The following is a 21,275-nucleotide window of genomic DNA, read 5'->3' as shown; positions in this document are numbered from 1 at the left end:
AATCAATTTCAATCTGGGATAAGTACTATAGTGATCAGTTTGATCAGTTATATAACTTGTGAATGGCATAATCATGTCTAGATGTCTCAATTCTTAGCTATTGTTTGTGAATATATTGTAGTAGATGTTTGTAAAATTGTAACCATTGTAGCATTCTCGATCTGTAACCACCCGGTCTTTGAGTACTTACTTATCTATTAGAAAGAGGCTTCATAAATGATGTCAATACTGCACCTACACATCACGTGCTCACAATTGTTATTGTATTATCTCTGAGAGTTTTTTAGGGTGACCTAATACTTTTAGCTATCGTTGAGTTTTGAGGCTATACCATTATTTTTAGGAATGTGTACAGCCTTAAGGTTCTTAGCTTTCGAGTGGGAGAGGAGACACAACTTTTGGACACGAACTCTCTTCTAAGAAAAAATATAATTAAATTGATGATATATATGAAACCGATATATATATTGATAATCTACCAAAGTTGTATATAATAATCGCTTAAGCCAAGCCAATGTCTACCCATTTTATTGGAGCTACAATAATATAATTCCAAAGTTTTTTAATTTTTTTTTGTTATAACTTTCCATCAACTACATTCTTGAAAACATAGTTTGAATAACATTATCACACATCTAACAACAAACAAATTGAACACAAATCAGAGCACTACTCAATTATTACATACACTTTATTTACCAAAAATCAGTTCAATGGATCTTATATATATACCTATACATAATCAATTCAATACATGCATATTCCATAATTAATATATAAATAACACTGTACCAAATAGCTAGCTTGAAGCTCTGAACATCAAACTTTTTCTACATAATTAAGGTAAAAGACTAAAGGATTAAACACCGTACCATAGGTTGAAGCCTTGAACGCCATAACCTCGACTATATATATTTAGTATTATACACCAAAAAGAAGGCATTCTACACATACCTGTGGAAAGAAAGACGGTCTTAATAATCTCTATACCAAGAAAACCATTCCTCTTATTTCCTAATTTCGTGTCTGATTTCCTATCTTGTTCCACCGTTAGATAGTACTGTGAGGTATGGAAATTTAATCAATAACGTATCTCATGCACTCACGACTGTAAATACTTGCAACATGTATATCCCAACCAAGACCATGAATGTAGATATTAATGAATATCGCAATATGCAATTGTAGGAATTAGTTAAAGATACAAATTCATTGAAGTGAAGATCGAGTTAGTAATGGAAACCTTGCATAGGAATTCATGTTTTGAAAGCAACGAAGGGTCAAATTTCATGCTATTTGTTTCCTGATTGGATCAGAATTGATTTCTAAATGTAGCTTATATTTGTTTACCTTTTTTTCAGTATATTATATTTGTTATTAGTTCAAGGCTCAATTATGAAACTAAATACACAAAGATATAATTATTAAGGCATTTAATTATATTTGTTTACTTAAAAGTCCAAGTTCAATTAGGAAACTAAATACACAAAAATATAATTATTAAAAGTGTCCACGTGGGAAAACTCTCTCCTTGGAGAGCGCCACCTAAGAGAGAGACTGTCCACCTCAGCGGTACTCTGCTTTAAATATTTGTTATTAGTTCAAGGCTCAATTATGAAACTAAATACACAAAGATATAATTATTAAGGCATTTAATTATATTTGTTTACTTAAAAGTCCAAGTTCAATTAGGAAACTAAATACACAAAAATATAATTATTAAAAGTGTCCACGTGGGAGAACTCTCTCCTTGGAGAGCGCCACCTAAGAGAGAGACTGTCCACCTCAGCGGTACTCTGCTTTAATATAGAGAGAGGTGATAGTAGAAGTATATAGATAATAGATTTATTAAAATAAAAATGAAATTAGTATATATTTGTAAAATCAATCTTATAAGTTCAGATGAAAAGTGAGATTATACGTTATTATAGTTTAAAGTCAATATTAAAAGAAAGACAATGATATGGTTAAACACAGCCAAAGAAACACATTTTGGTAATGCATGTTCCCTTCATTAAGAATTCATAGTAAGCCAAGTTAGTTGCTCGCGGCTCCCGAATGGACTCTGTTAGTCTGTTAATACACTTAACATATACGAAGATATTTCATATTTGACAATAGTTACTATGAACATATAACTCTAACATCAATGTTTTATAGTCTTCATTTTTCACTTATTGGCGTTGGTAATAAAACAGCAGTTGGCCCGTTTGCATGTCAACCTCACGGATTACTTTAAAAATGGTCCAGATATAGAAGAGACCTTCTCTTCCCTTCTTACATATATATAAAAAAAAAACACAAACAACACGTTCTTAACGTCCAAATCACTTGTGCCAAAACACAAGACTCCCACCATCTATATAACTGCCCCCACATTCAAGTTAAATTTACTCCCCCCCACACCTCTGTCTCGCTCTCCTTTGGCTTGCTTATCTTCTTCTTCTTTCTCTTGGATATGATGAGTTCACCACTGGATTGGCCTGAGCCAATTATCCGCGTCCAATCATTATCGGATAGTGGTGTGACCAAAATCCCTGATAGGTACGTCAAACCACCTTACGAGAGGCCGTATCTAAGCCCCAAAGACGGTGAAGTTAATATCCCAATTATTGATCTCAATGGCCTGGCAGGGGATGACAAAAATCTCCATGCAGCTACTATGAATGATATAAAGGAGGCATGTCAAGAATGGGGATTCTTCCAAGTTGTTAACCATGGTGTGAGCCCTGAGTTAATGCGTCGAACAAGAGATATATGGAGACAATTCTTTAATTTACCACTTGAACTAAAACAAGGTTATGCAAATTCACCAAAGACCTACGAAGGGTACGGAAGTCGACTGGGCATCCAGAAAGGTGCGGTTCTTGACTGGAGTGACTATTTCTTCCTTCATCACCTACCTTCAACTATAATGGACCGTAACAAGTGGCCTGCTCACCCATCCTCATGCAGGTAACTGTCCCTCAAAAATTTCAAAACTATCTGTTTGTATGGACGTACAACTTTGATGTATCAGAGCCATAGCTTCTTACTACTAATTAATCGTCCGCTCAGCCTCACAAGATTTGTTTACGAAGTATATGGAGTGGCAACCCTTGAATTATTCTACAATCCAACTTTATTTTTTGACGAGATCGACATGTCAAAATCTGGATTAATTTTAGAATCTAATTAAAACAGCGGCCACCCTCTACTTCATACATACATCATGCTAGAACAATGATGTTATTTAATGTATCACCATTTTAAATTGTGATGTTAGTTCAAATTAAAAGAACATTATTCCTAATAGCAACTTTACGAGTTCATTATCTTTGATTGATATGGTATGGTGAATTGATTGATTGTAGAGATGAGACTGAAGAGTATGGAAAACAATTGGTGAACCTATGTGTAAAGTTGATGGAAATTCTATCAATAAATCTTGGACTAGAAAAGGGTCACCTACAAAATTCATTTGGAGGGGAGGACATAGGAGCATGTTTGAGGGTAAATTACTATCCAAAGTGTCCACAACCTGACCTCGCTCTTGGTCTCTCCTCGCACTCTGACCCTGGTGGTATGACCCTTCTTCTCCCGGACGACCATGTTTCTGGCCTCCAAGTCCGTAAAGGTTATAGTTGGGTTACCGTCCAACCTGCATCAGACTCCTTCATAGTTAACATCGGCGATCAAATTCAGGTCTGCTCTCACTAGCTTTTTTTTTAACTTTTCTTTTTCTTTTTAACTGACAAGCCTCTTTTAAAATGAGATCAGCAACTCTTTGAGGCTGGCGGAGTTCACGACCATAATTAGATGAAGAATGAACATAAAAAAAAGATTATATGTATATATATTGCAAAACATCCCATGAAATATGGGCACATGCAATAGTTAGTTATGGATATATTAGAGGGAGAAAAAAATTGCCCTAGTTCATGAATCATGGGCACATGTAATGGTCTGTCTCCTAATTAAGATTTTGCAAGCAATAATTCTATATTTTGGTCAAAGGATCTTAAGAGAGAGAGCTATATCAAATCTATAACCATATGAAATTTAATCTTCCCTTGATTAAGCCTTCATTGATTCCGTAACTAACTGATACCTTCAATTCACTTAAAGATCAAGGACTAGTAGATTAAAAAAAATAGTTCCATCATGTTCATGATCATGTGGCGGCTGTGATTGCTGTCTTAACTTTAAAAGACATGCATCAGTTTACAATAATAAGCAGGAACTAAGACCACCTTTACCAAAAAAAATGGAACTAAGATTCTGGTAATTTAGGCGACTGTATGCAGATATGTCATACATACATATGTCTTTGCTGTGATTACTTAAGACCATATTTCATCTCTTTGATTAATGAATAAAAAGAATTCAGAAAACAGTGATCGACAAGATATATGAGTTAAACAGTGATAGGCAAGCTGAATTACAAGATAAGATCATAAATTTCCAAATAGCTAGATTTTCCGTTGGTTCATACTGAAGTAACCAGTGTAGTACGGCAGTTATTTCTTGTACCTAATTAATTTATAGTTTTGCTTCAATTCATTAGCAACTTTAAGCACAATTTTGCTTATAATCATATCATAATTCATTTCAATTAATCTTAATGTACTAAACTATTCTGTAAACCCGCTTGTACTTCTCAACTAACCGAACATAAACCAAGGAAATGAAACAAAGTAAAATCTTTTGTCAAGAAATATATTCAACACATATCATATCAATCAATTTCTTAAGCAGTATATCTTCACTGAACAGTCAGGCAATCAGGCAAAATTGAAAGTGTTGATTTCAGTATGGCTCTAAGGCAAAACGCAGACAAGTTATTCATAACTTCTTATGCAGTCCTACCATGTAAAATTAGGTGAGGAGGAAAACAATACCAGAAAGGATTTTGAATAAAGGCACGTACACTAGTGGCAATATATAGAGACGATCGCGATCAATATAGCTAGCCTCTGTCTATTAGAGGGGGGAATAAATTTAAGGAGCAATCTTATTTACGATAACAGAGATTTACTGTGCATGGGATGAAAATTGAGAATTCTTCCCTTCCATAGTTCCATAAGAGTTCATCAGCTACATTATCAAAGATGTCTAATGTACAGAAATAAATAAAATAATAAAAAGTTAAAAAGAACGTCATGCCATACGTTCTGTTTTTTCGAAGGGGAGCAGGAACACCTAATGGGACAGCGCTACTAGGAAGAAAATAATCAACCGATAAAAAATATACCAAAATGTATGTGATCTTACAGATTTGTAGGGATATACTTCCCATTTGACCTACTACATACTATGCAGATACTCAGACATAAGGAAGGGTGGAATTTGAGCAGATGAGCCGAGCAGTTCGGGCCGCTCGAGAGCTCGTTCATTTATATAATATATAAATGAGCCAAACTTAAGTCTATATTATAACTCCTATAACAAATGAGGTTGATGAAACTCAAATAGCATCTTCGTGGAGAGTAAAATAACTCTGCTATTCAGGTTCAGTTTAGACTTGTACATATAATATATGAGCCAAGTTTTAACTTATTTCAAAGTTCGCTTAATAAACGAATCGAACTTGAGCATAGAGAAACTCGGCTTGATTAATTTCAAAGTTCACTTAATAAACGAATCGAACTTGAGTATAGAGAAACTCGGCTTGATTAGCTTGAATTCCACTCTTACTCATACACTTGCAAGTTCACAGTACACAGATATAGCACTCACATGGACACGTATTTAGGGTTGACTATCAAAACACTACTCTCATATTTATTGTTTGCTTTGCTAATAAGTTGAACTGATTATTAGGTACTAAGCAATGCGATTTACAAAAGCGTCGAGCACAGGGTTACTGTGAATTCAACGAAAGAACGCGTCTCGCTCGCTTTCTTTTATAACCCCAAAAGCGATATACCATTGAAACCGGTCGAGGAGCTCGTGACACCTGAGCAGCCAGCACTATACTTGCCGATGACATATGACGAATACAGGCTTTACATCAGGACAAGAGGTCCACTGGGTAAATCACAAGTGGATTCACTAAAATCACCACGCTAATTGGTAAATTTAATTATTTTGTTCAACAGCAACAAATAAATATGTCTGCACTAATTGAAGGGGTATTTGTATCTCTGATCTACCCAAAGTTTAAGTTATAGCTCATGAACAATACTATTAAATCTTGTATCATCATCGGATTTACAAGATTACATTTTAAAGGTACTTACTAATCCAATCAAGTAATATGGCATTTATTGTTTCAATTTGTTATATCTGTAGCCATTGTCAATGTACCAGCTGATCGCTGCCTTTATTTAGCGAAAAAGAAAGCTGATCACTTCCGAACAGTATGTCATATCGAATTATATTAATTTAAACCGAAAAAGCAAATCGTCATGGTGTACTAATCTAATTATTCTAGAATTAAGTAACACTAAAATACGAACTAATATACATATCATATCATGTAACGTGCTCTTTTTTAAATCCAAATGATCACATTTTCATATTGTTTGGCTTTTCGTAAGTTTTCAATTAGCTCCGTTCTTTCTTTTTTTAGTTTGGACTGGGACCATCAAATCCCAACGGTACCTAACTCCTTGTCTTCTTACCATTCCACCTGCTTGATCCAAAATTTCCATGGGACTTCAGTCACTTGACTCACTTCACAGCAAACCACTCTCACTGATTGCAATAGTACTTGTTCTTAAAATAATAATAATAATAAAAATGATGATAATAATTATATTATAAAAATATATATTTGAAAATGTTCATCAGAAAAAAGATAAACGATAACAATTGAGTGAATTGACAAGGTTGAAAATACGAAGCACAAATATGTTGAGCTCAAATTCCATTGAATAATAAATAAATAATCTTCGTAAATATTTCAATTTGCAGAGAATAGGATTAATCAACGTCAAGACGATAACATTATTAGATTTTTAGTTCCCATAATTAGTTCCATTGTTTTTATACTTCTGATTAAAAGTGTAGTATTTGTCTGCGGCGAAATCAAGTTTTTATGTAATTACATATAAGAAGAAACATATGGTCAAACTACCAGTACTAATCCACTCTAGAGCAAAATTACAACACAGGACCTCATAGAATCCATAAAGCCAATGAAACAACAGAATCCACTCTAGGCAAGTTAATATTTCTCAATGGGAATGCCAAATAGAAAAACCTATTAGATTTGCTTTTCTACCAGCAAAACCTCTCCTACTAATAGCAAAACCTCTCCTACTAATAGCAAGTCCAATGAAAAAAATAAATAAATAAATAAATAAATGAGCGAAAAAAAAATAGCAAGTCCAATGGAGGGTTGCTAAAAGGAGCAGATAAACCCTTGCCACATAGGATTTTTAGGGTTTTTACTTTGTCCGGCCAAATATGGCAGACCAAAACTTGAATTTCATTCCAATTGCTCTTTTGTGTTTTGAAGTGCTAAATTGATACGGACGGCACAATTTCTACCATCCGTCCATTAGTTTGTAATTTAAGTTGATTTTTTTTGGACGAACGGCATAGTTTCGTACGTCGAAATTTAACACACAGACGGTATAAACTATTCTAGACAAGACAACAAATTTAGGTGGGTTTATCACACCAGCCAAATTTAGGAGTCTTCTAGCAGTCCCACTGTTCTAAAAATCGGTCTAGGCGGTCTCTAGGCGGTACCCAACCGACTCGCCTAGGCCCAAGTCGTTTAAAAAATCGGTGGACCGACTAGGCGGGGCTAGGCAGCCTCTAGGCAGTCTAGTCAAGTTTTTTTTTTTTTTTTTGAATGATTAAATGTCGAAAATTAATGGCCCGTGTAGGCTTAAGATTTGGATGAGTTTAAAAGACTAAAGTGTAATGTAAATTATATATCACTATAACAAAGAGTATGTTTTTATATGAAGTCGATATTCTTCAACTATTATGCATTTTTGTAATAAGTATTTTTGTTTGTGTTTATTTTTTGAGTTATGGTAAATAATTTTTTTCATTTCTTGTAGTATAGATGTGTATTACTATATATATCATGAAAAAAAAACCGCCTAGCGCCTAGCCCATCTAGGCACTACCTAAAAAGCCTAAGCGCTCTCCCACAGCCAGACTACTGCCTAACAGTTTTTAGAACACTGAACAGTCCTATATTAGAATGACATTTTGGTTTTTAGAGAATTAGAGTGCTATAAGACCTTCAGCTGACTATTGGACTTGCTCTAAGCCCATTGGGCTTGTCCTTTTTGGCTGTAGAAAGGTAAGAGAAAGTGCACATTTTTTTTTTTAATAGCTTAAGGGTTAGGCAGACCTTGATCTACATTCAAAAGACTTACATAGGTTACACCACTTTTATCCTCTTGTATATCTACACAATTTAGCATCAAAAGGTTGGAGATATCAAATACATTTTTCTCTATTTTTTCTCTATTGTCAGGCTCGCCAACGCAGCTCTAGAAAGTGCATAGTTCCTTAGTGGAAGCTGCCTCTTTGTTTGGGGACAATATCGCGTCAGCCAAAGTTTACTTTAAAACTTTGAAAACTTTACGCTAAAATTTATTCATATTAACACGTTTTTCACTTTTCACTTTCTCTAGTATATACAGCCTTTAGAGAAGCATGATAGTTCTCTACAGAGCAGAAAAAAAGTGATTATTTGCATCGACTTCTTTTGGCTATGAGCAATGAAATCATCAACAAGATCTACTAGAAATATCAATTTGAGATAATATTCTACAACGCTTGTGCCACTATATCACACACGGTTTCTGTCGTGTTGGTTTCCCCAAGTGCTAATAAAAAGCCTAATTCCCAAGAAAGCAAGGTTTGCCAACAAAATTTCTCATTATTAGATCACAGCTCGCAAGACTGTTTCGACACCTTTACTTTTCACCAGGGAAGTAAGCTGTAAGGGGCATTCAACCTAGGGGGAAACCTTCGTGTAATTTTTCCTATCAAAATTCCGAGGTTCAGGAGAAATTTTCCAAGCTCAAATCAGTCTCAAATCCATAGAATTTTCCACTCTGCGAGAAAAAAAAGTCCCTTGTTGTTTGAACTATACTCCAATTGCTTTTCCATTTGAAAGGCACTTGACATTTCAGAAGTTTTTTCTCACAATTACTAACGTTCTAGTTTTACTCAACTTTAAATTAGTACTTTCATCACTGCTTCACCTTTCCTCGGGCTTAGACCCTGACCTCCAGATCATCTAACCCTTAAGTTGACAATGTACCCATGGTATGAATTTTAACAAAATATTTACGTCTAACCCAAACTTGTGAGTATATTCATCAAACTCCAGATATGCCTCTAGTAAAACAATCAAGGTGATCAGAAGCAGAGGCACCCTACATAACTCTACTTCAATAATAATGTTAACCAGCACAAAATACTTTGCCAGACCATCCCCCACTGCCAGAAACAATCAAATACTCACATTTATATTACTACAAGTACGCCAAATGGACAGAGGTTACAACCCAAGAAAACCAGTACCATGGGGTTTCCCATTATAGCTTTTGATAACATCAGCCCAAAGCTCAATAATATCACAATCCAAAACAGGTATCAGGTTGCCTCCGCCTGGGGATACCAAAAAGAAAAACGAAACTCCTTAAATAGATCCAAGTCCATGTCTTCCCAAATCCCTCTTATACCTAGTATTTCGAGGATAACACATTTCAGCCCATCCAACTGATGTGTCACCAAAATTAGAAAAGGAGGACCTGTGTAAATAGGACAGCATGGTGGAGAATTCATGCAAAATATTACACAGTAGATTTTTCTCAAACATAAGTACATACCATCAGGATTGTAGGACCCCCTAACGGAAGTGTAATCATATCAGTAGTAGCCTGCTGTTAAGTACAATTACGCTAGAGAATAATTTCAAGTGATAAACCATTCCAGGAATTAGGATAACCAAAAAATATTCTAATACACAGAAACAACAACAAAAGCGTTCTAGGAGGTATGGGTGAACTAGATCCCCTTTAGAGCATCGATCATAAATAAATATCACAACACTAAATATCCCTATTAACTTACTTCCATTGCTACATTGACGCCAGTACCGAAAAAAGTTACCTGTTTATCAGCTTCAGTGACTACATCCTGCCTTTCTTCATGCCGCTGCAGGAAGGGCACTTATATTGTTTTATGTTCTCAGCCTTTGCAGGTGTTATCTTCACACACTTTCCGTGGTACCACCTCTCACAGATATCACAGCCAATCCAAAATTCATTCGCATTGTAATTACCACCGCAAGTTCCACAGAGGGTTTCACTGTGTTCATCTTCATCTTCCATATAAGCCTCATCTGCCAGTTTGTTGTTTTTTACCTGTCCGTCGCTAGATCTCTGCCCAGTACACAACAATTTGATTTAGATTAACAGATATGGCCAAAAGGCAAGTTCTTTTCCGGCATATCCCTACTTTTCCAGCAGTAACATTTGGTTGAGATGGCTATTAAAGCTCTAATTAAAAATGATGCATTTACCTTTGTGCCGAGTCTGGATTTGCTTCCACTATCCACACTGGGCTTCTCTTTCACTGGCTTCCTTTCCGTCACCACTTCAAAGACGGTGGGCAGATCATTGATCAAGTTGAATAGGCGCTTCCTGTCATGCGAAAACCAAAGAAGTCATATCTGAAGTTAATAATGCAAGAGCAAGAAGCATGCTAGTCTACTTTGCCATCAGGATTCTTATACTTTTATTAAGTTTCACTAACTAAACATGCCTATAGTAAATAACATGAGCAATATCCAAACCCCAAATTATGTTATTGAAGAAACTCCATGCTCCATAAACGTGGTGCAAAATTTGATGAAAATGGAATGGTTTTAATCATCCATATATGTCTTCTTTGAGTGGAAATATATAAAACAGATGGTCTAGAAAAAGAACTATAACCTTTGTGAAACCGGACTGTAAGTTTATCAAATAGATTTATTACCAGGAAAATTTTAAAAATCTTTTTCCATTTGTACAGTTAAAAAAATCTCCAAACTAAACAACTCGAGTAATTAACTGAGACTTTTAAATCATGCCCAGTTGTGTGCACGTGTACCATGTTTGTGGCATGCTCAAAATAGTTCAAAACAATCTAGAAATACACCTGTAATGCTTAAGTAGCAGTCCCATTCTAATTATGACTATGTCAAAACTTCTGTTCCAATTCCCCATTTAACTCTAATTTGTCTCTATTGTTTATAAGGGGTTTTAGGTTTAAGCGAGTTGAACAGATATAACGAGTCGAACAAATCTCTTGGATTTGTATGTGGCTGGTGCACCTATCAAAATGCTCAACACTACATTTAACTCAAGCTGCATGAAGTCAAATGCCACCCAGATCTTATCATTCAGCAAAGCTTAAATGTCAGCTTGAACTTCTGAAAATTATTTTGATGTACTTAAAGCTGTTACAACACCCTCATTAGGCGAAATAGTTAATTCTGCATTTTCAAGAGCCAACTCTGTTGGGGTTTAAATAGGCTTTGCCAAAAGGGACCAAGAGAGCAAAAACAAAAACCAGCTGTGAAGCATAAAGTGTAACCCAATTTCAAATCACCAAACTTTCCATTCCTAAAAATCTTGCCAATAAAGAATCTTAGACAATATGTGATAGAAAGTACTTGAAGAAACATAGATTCAATGAAGAATCTTACATACCTTAATTCAAAAATTAGAAACCAATCTGCGGGATGGTAATTTAAAGATCTACCACATACTTTCATGAACTCTCCCCACTTAGTCACCTAAGTCCAGGCCTATAGCTTGGGTCCACAGATTTGGAGTTTTCCTCAAAAGGTCTCAACGTAGTATGATATTAGTAATCATTACTTCATGTCTTTGATCACTAACTAACATATGCACTAAACTTTGGCATTACCATTGCCCCCTGTGGACTAGGTGTCTTTCAAACATGCTCCCTTGGGCTATCTATATCCAGAGTAAACGAAGACCAACAACCTTAAGAATGCCATCCTCAGTGTTAGATCCTCCACATACTTATCACCTCGAGGCCTCAACAGTAGCATGTGATGGTCCAATCTACACATCTAGAGGGGGAGGGGGAGATTGTTATTAACAATTGTAAAATTTGTAACTATAATTACTAGGGGTGTGCACGGGTTCGGTCGTCAGTCGGTTCGGGTTTAAACCGACAACCGAACTGACCTGTTTGGTTTGCTAAAATAGCCATCCGAACCGAACCGATAAGTTTCAGAAACCGATCCGCAACTGACCCAATATTTCGGATCGGTTGTGTCGGATTTTCGGTTATAGATCAAATTGGAAAAAAAAATCCAACAAGGCAGTTGGAGGCTTGGACTCTCATACTCACTAAAATGGATTCCCCCATACACAATTGCTTCTAAAATTAATTTTGATGGATCGAGATGAGAAGTGTAATTTAAACTGTTTTGATTTGATTTTTTGGGTTATGAAGAGATCATTGAAACTTCTCCTGTTGGTGTTGATGGGAGTTTAGATCTGAAGAGTTGGGTAAAGGGTGAGGAGAGAGATGGGATCTGATCGGTGGTTGTGTTAACTGTTAATGGTGAGTGAGTTTGATGATAACGATGATGTGTTTGATATTAAGAAATAAGAACTGTTGGCCCATGTGCACTATACCCTTTTGGAATCTTTGCAGTATTCAATTATGAGTGAGATGTGAACATTCAACGCATATCATCTTTTTGTTTTTTTCCCGTACCTATAAAAAAATCTAAAGTTAAAGGGGCCCATATTTCAAAATTAAAACGGACAATAGCTAAATTAGAGTCGGGTCGGGTTTTCACAGTTTTAAACTGTCTTTAACCGAGGACCGAACTGAGGGGCTCAGTTTTATGCTTTTCCAAACCGAACTGAACCGGTTCTGCATGGATAACGGACCAAAACCGCTCGGGTCAGTCCGGTTCAGTCGGTTCTCTTGGTTTTATGCACACCCCTAATAATTACAGTCAAGGGTGAGGGCATGTTTGCAATTTAAGGCAAATCCAGTGTGGGTCAGGTGTCATATTCAGCATACCATCCTCGAGCAGTCGAGCTATACCTTATCCAACGGATAACAAAGGCATCGTCATCATCATCCCATTGTTTGCATCTAATTTTAGAAAAGGACGGACATGTCTGATATTCCCATTAAGACGCAACTCTTCGAAGTTCTGTAATAATCAAACCACCCATTCAACATGACCTGAAACATTCTCCCTGACAAGCCTAGATTTGAGTCTCATAACATCACCATAATGTTTACTTTTAATGTCACCATAATGCCGCGCCCTAAATTTTCATGTTGTTAAGGATTTACAACTGAAGAGTTAATTAGAACTTGTAACTGATGAAAATTTAAGATAAAATTCGAGATTAACCTCATAAACATTTCAACATACAGCATTTAGTTCGATATCCATATCCAGTAAGGGAATTCTTTACTTGGTTCCATAGTTGAAAGAACCCTCTTTAGTAAAGAGATGCAAACATGAGGAGTTGATAATAACCTCCACTTCCTCCCCAGCACATGGTTTCTCATTTTCAAACAGACCACACAAGACACCCCATTTGCATACAAATTTTTATCGTCTTGTCCTTATAGCACATTGTCCAAAAAGCATCTGCTACGAACTGTGCATTGCTAGTACTTTTCTGAAAAAAGGTAATATATGGGGACAGCAAATTTGGTTAACATTTACACTTTCCAACTAGTATTTCTTTCCCACGTAGGTTAACCACTGGCATATTTCCAAAATACCTAGTAAAATCCAATTGTTGAATCTTGAACATCCACCTAGTTCACCTAGTTCGCCTAGTTCACTTAATTAGGTTAGTGCAGATATTCATATAACACCAGTAATTACATGAACACCAAGCTATTAATCCAAGACCATACCCAACACCCAAGTACCCCAATGGTAAAACCCACACAGCACCATCACAAAAGCATACCATCAGTTACCATCCTCCCTCATATCACTCTCTTGAGTGGCCCTACCTCCATGTCTAGTCCTCCTACCAATCTATCCCCTCACTCCCCGAGTAGTCCAAATCTAAGTACAAGACTAAATACCATAAAAGCTTTTCCTGAAACGCAAATTTAAAATGCTGAGTTATTGGATGACAAAATTTGGGTGACACCTAACATTATGGGACTTCACTCGATATTTACCTGTGAAGTAACGTCAGGGAAATAGAAGTTAAATCGCTTGACAAATCAACTTCAGAGGATACACAATGAAATATTCAAGCATTTTATTGATAATCCCAACCCAATGCCAGAAGGCTTCCTTGCTTTTAGAAACAAATGCATTGAAAAATGGTCACTGAAATTCCTTCCTGGTGTAGCATATTCAAAGGAAGGATCACCAACCACCTACACTTTCACTCAAATCCCTCTTCCGCGACTTGAAACATATCCATTTCATCAAACTGGCTAAACCTTTAGGGATCTATTTCCATCCCTATCACCATAAAATGTGACCATTGCCTTAAATGTCTCATCCGTAAATGCTCCAAACATATTTTTCAATTGTGATTATCATATAGAGACATTGTCATCCAAGTCAGTGCAGAAGTCATTTCCAAAAGGGTGCCTCAAAATATGAATTTGTTTTGCCTCCTATTCTAGGAACATCCATTCAACTCCCAAAGAGTATACCTAAACGGCTAAACCCACTTGAAACTAATAAAAAAAAAAATACTAATTGGGAAGCCTAACAGGCTTCGTTACAGGACCATCATATCACTCCAGGGGGTAGATATTAGGCGTCCACTCTACAGATCATGTCCCAAAATTTTCCGAAACAACCCCCATATAGATTTAAAATCTACTTTGCACCTAAGCTGCAAACACAAAAGAATGCCCTAAAGTAGTTCTCCTAGTGTGATGAGCTGGAAACTCACTACAGTCCCAAAAGTCACTATCTTGCCAGGCATATTTAAAACCACCGTTCAAGACGCAGAAACCTTCTAAAGATATCTCACATGCAAGTTACTTCCAAATTAACAAGTCATTGACACACTGAAAATGAGAAATGGGAATTCCGGTTCCCACAGTCCCGCTATAGTAACTCCAAAACATATTAGCACAACCCCATGGATATAAGTATATAACGATCTAGTATACAAACACCAAAAGATAAACATACAGGGAACTCGTCCTAACAAATTAGAATTATCCACACGAAGGAAAAATAAGTGAATTAATTAATTAATAAGTGTCACTAAATTGTCAAAATAGAGTTGATAAATCAAGTTGTAATAAAGAAAGTATCAAACCTTTCATTGCGATTAAAGGGAGCAGCAAGATAGAAAGCGACAGAAAGCAACCAGGAATCGCTATGCATAGCAACAAGGGACAACCAATCCCTACGAACCATCCCATCTCTTGCGAAATTAATCCCCAAAGCTGGTTCAGGAAGTTCAGGTGGAACTTCTTCAGCTGGTAATGTTACTTCCCAACTATCATTCGGATGTCCATACAAACATAAATTCTCCTTCTCTGCTCAATTACATATAAACACAAACCCAAAATTTCACTTCTTTAACAAATAATTAAACCGAAATATTTCATTATATCGGTTTCAATTTCAAATTCCAGCCATCTAATTCATTAAATAAACAAACTTTATATCTAGAAAATCATACCTGGATCACAAAGAGCGTAGAACTCGTCCACATCTACAAAATTACAAAGTAAAGTTTTAGGGTTTAATAATGAAACGTTGAGTAAAAAAAAAAAAAAAAAAAAATTACCAAAGGTTAAGGCACGAATGATTCCAGTACGACGACCACTGTAATCTTTAAAGATCTCTTCAACCGTACGTGGCGGCGAACTTATTGGTGCCATTTCCATCTCTCTCTCTTCTCTCTCACTCACTACTCTCTCAACAAGGAAGGCAAAAAAAAAAAAAAAGAGTTCAATATGTTTCGGAGTTGTTCATGTACGAAATAATAATAAGTTGAAAAACCAGATCCATAAGAATATCGAAACTTGGGTTTGAGAGTTTTGAACCTTTTTTGAGTTTGGTTGGATAATAGGGTGGTCTTTAGTTAGTTCGAAGGAGGATGTGTGCTTTAGTTATTGACCGTTGATTTTAGATTGTGCGGTATGCGAGGTAGATCTAGGGTTGGTGCTGTTTGGGTCGGTTTTGTGTGTTTTAATAAAGAGGGGAGTGAGAGTTTGATGTGAAGTAGTAGCTTACGTGGCATATAGTTCCGGATATGATTTTTTACTTCCTTTTGTCGTATTTGATTGTACCACTCGTGCATCCAATTATTATGGAGAGCTGTATTTTTTTTGAAACTTTTGAGTGGAATAAAAAATTTGGGATTTCATTTCAGCACTTCCATGATTCCTCCATCTAGACTTTGGTCTATTATGTAATGTTTAAGCTGTTGAAGTTTGCAACTGCTGCATTGCTGGCAAGACGGTTGGCGCGAGAGGAGAAGCAAACTGGCCACCTTATTACCTTGTAACAAAAAGGAATTATAATTCTTAAAAAACCATGTGTTGCTACCAAGACATGATGATGTCTTTTTCTTCTGATCCTTATCTTAAAACCATCTCTCATTGCTGCAAATTGGTCTTCCACTTTAAGCTCAAATTTGACATATGATTTTCTCCTGTGTTTCCCCCTGAAAAAATATGAGCAAGGGCTCATATTACATCAGCTATTCAGCTGTTACACTGTTACAGGCAATGTTGCATCAGAAGCTACTTCTTTCTGCTCTAGCTGTTTCTTTGGTTTTTTGCTTAGATTCTTGTTTGAAACTCGATCAGCACTGGAAACGACTTTTGAGCCTGTAAAGCTACCAAGTTCAAAAAACTGTGCTCTTTGAGGAATTAGCAAACTGCGTAATACAACATTTGGATATTTGGATGCCCCTATATAATACAAATATTATAACCGTAGTTTAAAATCCATTCATCCATCAGCGAAATTCCAGAGATTACCTGTAATTGAAGACCAAAATGGTTTTCTAGCATTGTGCTCACATTCTCAGTTTTCCGCATGTGAAGCAGGAGATAAGGAGATGCCCATACTGTAATGTAAACTGACTCGGAAGATGCTTCTTCAACATCCAACCTCATGAGTCCAGCAATGTGAACCGTATGACCTGCCTGTCGATCACCAAAAAAAATCTATTAAGAAAAAGAGGCGGATATCAAAAGATTACACCAGTATACACCTTTGGGACTCATGTACTTATAGTTAAAAGAAAGTAGGATTTTTCATTTTCAAGTTTCTTAGTCCTCTTGCAATGTCTGCACATTGAATTTTGCAGACTCACTTATCCGGAACTCAGAGTCATAACCTCCTTAATTTTCAAAAATAACTCGCGTGTATACCTACTTACAGCTTCCTATGAAACAAAGGCATCACTCACAATGCAAGATTCTTTGATTGTGACTGGAGGAGATTAGATGTCCAACATGTTCCATAAAGTGCAAACCAATGTAGTAAAAAAACCGGGGGGAAACGGTGGCACAGCCCTGAATTTATTTGAGTAGTCCTTTCTAATTAACATCCCCTTCAGAAATATTTCAGAAATCGGATAACTGGATGCATAATTCTCCACATAGCTGAGCACCACATTCTCACCAGAGTAACAAGTAAAAGATTACACTAATCTGTCGTACATTTAGAAAAAAAAATTGAGATTGACAGCTTCATAGCTTTCTATAATACAAACAGATACTCTTAAGCTCTTCAGAGTCGATAAACATTAACTTATAAAGCCAAACTACAACATATCAGACCAGTTAAACAAAAAATTGAAGCTTCGAAAAGAACAACAGAAGAGAAAACTATAGTTAAAGTGATTATGGGAACATGAGTGTGAGTTCATTATCTGAACGAACTTGTGATCCTCAACTTTATGTCTGCGTCTGGAAGGAATAGACTTTCAAAACACATACAGAAGTCTAAAAACCAGAATTAGTTATCGACATCCTTTTCTCTAACTCAGAGTAAAGATTTCAAATAAAGAAAACAATTACTGACTTATATTTTCAAAAGCACTCACATGAATACCTAATTAAGACTTCCTATGACATAGTGGCATCAATCAAAGATTCAAAAGTAGAAGATTCTTTGAGTGTGACTGGAGGAGATTCAACCTTCCAACAACATGTTCCATACAATGCATAAAACCAGTATCCATTTTGTTTTCTTTTTTCTAGGATTGGTGGGACTTCTCAGACACCTCAACGACCAAAAATGTGTGGTTAAATGAAGTAAGTTTCTACAATTGAGGGTCAGCTAACTCTTTATTTGAACAAAAAGTCAGTTGTTTGAAGTTATTGGCATTAATAGAGACAGATCATTTCGAAATCTGAGGGCCAACACTAGCTAACAATGTGCTCCTCTTCACCACAGACAAAGAGGTTGCAGCTAGAGAACTTGAGATTATTGAGTCTATTGAAATCTATCCATATAAAATACCATTTCAAAGCAATATTGTTACCAATCTAAAAGGCCTTGATAAGATTTTCTGTGTCTACTATATAATTAAGACAACAAAGGTCCTCTACTTGTAAAAAAAAAGACAACTCGATCGCTTATAAGATGTGAATTAATACACATGCACACACGCGCACACACACACATGAAAAAAAGAAACAAAAAGGAGAGAGGAAAAAATAGATTGAGACTCTTAGGTCTAAACACTTAAGTGTAAACTTAACTCATATAGTTTTGAACTTCCAGGTCCTTCTAAAACTTTAAAAAGCCCATTCCTCTTTGAAGAATAGGGACCAATTCGCAAAAGTATTTCTAGCTTGGAGAATTGGACGGATATTTCTCCACATAAGTAAGAATCACACTCCCACAAGAGTAACATGTAAAAAGTACATTAACTTATCTACTTGTGGAAAATATTGAGAAAGACAGGTTTCTATTATACACAGATGCTCTTAACTTATGTCTAAGCTTCTTGTGTGTTGATAAACCATAACTTAGTAAAGCCAAACTACTATATATCACCATTTATGGCAATTTTTTACAAAGATTTCAAACTTCCAATGGAATAATCCGAAGTGAAAATTGTTGATAAGTGCTTGTGAGAACTTGTGTATGACTTCATTATTTGAGCTAAGTTGTGATTTTCATATTTACTGAAACGCATAGACAGAGAAGTCTAGACTAACACAGTCCTCAACTGTAGTAAATGGGATTATGAGCCCTATCAAACCAAGAGAACTTACTTTAGCTTAATGATCCATTTATTCCATACTTTTATTCATAGAATATTATCACGACTTATATATTATTAACTTTCATGAAATGAAGTCAGGATCCTTAGGTGATATTGAAAGAGGATTGCACATGTGATCACAGAAAGTCATGTGAGAGATATGAATCATTTCACCTAAACATATTATTATTAGGAGCAATGATGTATACAATATGCGAATCAGAATATTAAAAGAAGTGTTTTTGCTCTATAACCCAACAATATTAACATCTATAGGTGATGAGCAGATATATGTGAAATGATATGATACAAGTTTGAAAAGGACTGAAGATCAGGCTAGTGAGAAGTATCACAGAAGTTGCAGACAAACAATAAAGCAAACCAAAAATTCAAAAAAGATCATACAAGTTTGAGGCCTGGGAAGTAGAAAAATAGTCGCTAGGGTTAGTTAGTACTAATAATGTAACACACACAAGGGTTGGGGACACCAAAGGCCTCTGCCCTTCCATCCCAACCGGAACAGGGGAGGATACACATTGCACCACGATTTTGAATCAGGATAACAAGCTTGTGGGATTGGTCTTACTACACCACCCTCTATTCTAATCGACTCAATATCTCTCATAGGAGAAAAAATACATTTCTTCGGCATTTCAACCTAATAGAAGCAGTTTTGATATAATAATGACGATGAACTAGTATCTGTAGTAGCATTAATAAATGAAACACGATTGTATGTTTCTAATATTCTGTCCTGCATTTGTCAAAATGGTTTACCAGATATGATGCATGAGCACTATTTATCACCTTCTAGACAATTTTGTATAAAAACTAACAAATTCGACAAAACACATACAAAATGAACCATTCACAAAACATACTGACCTTAATTCTGTATGTCCTTGGTCTCAACTCATTGTTTACATGCACCATTTTTTGCTCTTCCCTCGTCAACCTTGTCGTAATTTGGTGGGGTTGAGGATTCAAAAGCCCTAGGGTATCAAACAATTTCACATTACCAGGGAGAATACCCTCAACTCTTACAATCCCCAAAGTAGTGCCAGGAACTGGAGCTTCAGTTAAGTGAGTAATCTTCCCACTGACATGCTTCCCGATCGAATTGATCAAAGTAGATTTTCCGGCATTCTGAGCTCCAATAGCCCAAACATTTCCTCTCGCACCCGCCAGTTGACACACATCATCCACAAGATTCTTCACCCCCAATCATTCACTGAACTAACAAGATGTACACTAGTAAGCTTATTGGCACCTCCTTCTCGAGTGCGCTGCCTAACCCAATGCTCCAATCTAGTTGGTGACAACGAAGGCGGAAGAAGATCAATTTTCGTCACCACAAGTACCACTCTAGGTGCATTTCCCGACCTTCCCATTTTTCCAAGCAGTCAAATTCTCATCAATCGACTCGGAAACCAACTTGGCAACATTCCTAGGAAATGCCCCATCGAAATCCGAAGCATCAACAACCATCAAAACAATCGACCGAGTTCTAATACTAGTAACCAATTTCCTACCAATAGTATGATCGAAATCGAAATCCGGAAGCAAATTCTCCACAGTAGCATCTTTCACTTTCCCATAATGCCTTAACGACTGACACCGAACACAAACCACAGGCTTAACATTACTACGGTTAGGGTCAACCATTTCCGGTTCTTCAACAAGCTCCCTTTTGAAAGAATTCGAAATCTCGGGTTCTTCCGCAATGGGCTGTCTGTTAATAGTTAGTTTATAATCTGAATCTTTCACAGAAGGGGTGATGAAATAACCAGGTAGTTTTGAGTCAGTTTGTTGCATGTGAAGACCACAACCAGGGCAAATAAGGAACTTTGAAACTGGTTTTGTTCCAGAAGAAAAATGTTCGATAAAGTTAGTTGAAAAAAGAGGGTTGGGGGTGTTGGGGTTTTGGGAGGGTTTAAGGGGGGAGATGACAGTGAGTGGGCAGTGTAGTTTTTTTGAGTTTCAAAGGTGATAACTTTCTATTTTCTGTTTATTTCTTCTCTTGTGGGGTTTAACTGTTTAAGTGTTAAAATCTCAATAACATGTAATTTAAGAATTTAAGGGCGGTGT

At 36.2% G+C, this 21,275-nt stretch overlaps 2 protein-coding genes and 1 pseudogene across 4 annotated transcripts; 1 reads left to right on the top strand and 2 right to left on the bottom strand.

The window, feature by feature from the left end:
- The first annotated feature begins 2,323 nt into the window (after nucleotides 1-2,323).
- Nucleotides 2,324-6,257, top strand: LOC147489691 (jasmonate-induced oxygenase 1-like). 2 transcript variants are annotated; one of them, XM_086572752.1, is made up of 3 exons: nucleotides 2,324-2,955; nucleotides 3,354-3,684; nucleotides 3,760-3,995. In XM_086572752.1, the coding sequence occupies exons 1-3, from the start codon at nucleotides 2,459-2,461 to the stop codon at nucleotides 3,796-3,798; spliced, it is 867 nt and encodes a 288-aa protein (XP_086428878.1). In that variant the 5' UTR covers nucleotides 2,324-2,458; the 3' UTR covers nucleotides 3,799-3,995. The 2 variants fall into 2 exon arrangements, with proteins under 2 accessions (XP_086428878.1, XP_086428877.1); XM_086572751.1 differs by lacking the exon at nucleotides 3,760-3,995 and adding an exon at nucleotides 5,803-6,257 and having other exon boundaries at nucleotides 2,379-2,955.
- A 3,617-nt stretch (nucleotides 6,258-9,874) lies between these two features.
- Nucleotides 9,875-16,340, bottom strand: LOC147489690 (PHD finger protein ALFIN-LIKE 1-like). Its single transcript, XM_086575150.1, has 5 exons — nucleotides 15,744-16,340; nucleotides 15,636-15,668; nucleotides 15,267-15,489; nucleotides 10,487-10,607; nucleotides 9,875-10,346 (listed from the first exon to the last, which is right to left on the bottom strand). Exons 1-5 carry the CDS (start codon nucleotides 15,841-15,843, stop codon nucleotides 10,095-10,097), a joined length of 729 nt encoding a protein of 242 aa, XP_086431276.1. The 5' UTR covers nucleotides 15,844-16,340; the 3' UTR covers nucleotides 9,875-10,094.
- A 254-nt stretch (nucleotides 16,341-16,594) lies between these two features.
- Nucleotides 16,595-21,152, bottom strand: LOC147489689 (GTP-binding protein BRASSINAZOLE INSENSITIVE PALE GREEN 2, chloroplastic pseudogene; annotated as a pseudogene). The gene is made up of 3 exons (XR_015203254.1): nucleotides 20,073-21,152; nucleotides 16,945-17,112; nucleotides 16,595-16,791 (listed from the first exon to the last, which is right to left on the bottom strand). The product of XR_015203254.1 is annotated as a GTP-binding protein BRASSINAZOLE INSENSITIVE PALE GREEN 2, chloroplastic pseudogene (transcript).
- Nucleotides 21,153-21,275: the final 123 nt, after the last annotated feature.

This window comes from Coptis chinensis, chromosome 7 (genome assembly GCF_015680905.1).
Source record: "Coptis chinensis isolate HL-2020 chromosome 7, ASM1568090v1, whole genome shotgun sequence".
Taxonomy (NCBI): Eukaryota; Viridiplantae; Streptophyta; class Magnoliopsida; order Ranunculales; family Ranunculaceae; genus Coptis; species Coptis chinensis.
Note: the sequence above shows the minus strand (reverse complement) of the source record. Positions and strands in the feature narration are given on the sequence as shown.

Bases quoted from the DNA above. Each gene is read 5' to 3' on its own strand.
- LOC147489691 (XM_086572751.1), top strand. From the start codon at position 2,459: ATGATGAGTTCACCACTGGATTGGCCTGAGCCAATTATCCGCGTCCAA. The intron at 2,956-3,353 runs GTAACTGTCCCT...GATTGATTGTAG, and splicing joins GCTCACCCATCCTCATGCAG to AGATGAGACTGAAGAGTATG. The intron at 3,685-5,802 runs GTCTGCTCTCAC...ACTGATTATTAG, and splicing joins ACATCGGCGATCAAATTCAG to GTACTAAGCAATGCGATTTA.
- LOC147489690 (XM_086575150.1), bottom strand. From the start codon at position 15,843: ATGGAAATGGCACCAATAAGTTCGCCGCCACGTACGGTTGAAGAGATC. The intron at 15,490-15,635 runs GTATGATTTTCT...GTAATTGAGCAG, and splicing joins CTACGCTCTTTGTGATCCAG to AGAAGGAGAATTTATGTTTG. The intron at 10,347-10,486 runs GTAAATGCATCA...TGTACTGGGCAG, and splicing joins AATCCAGACTCGGCACAAAG to AGATCTAGCGACGGACAGGT.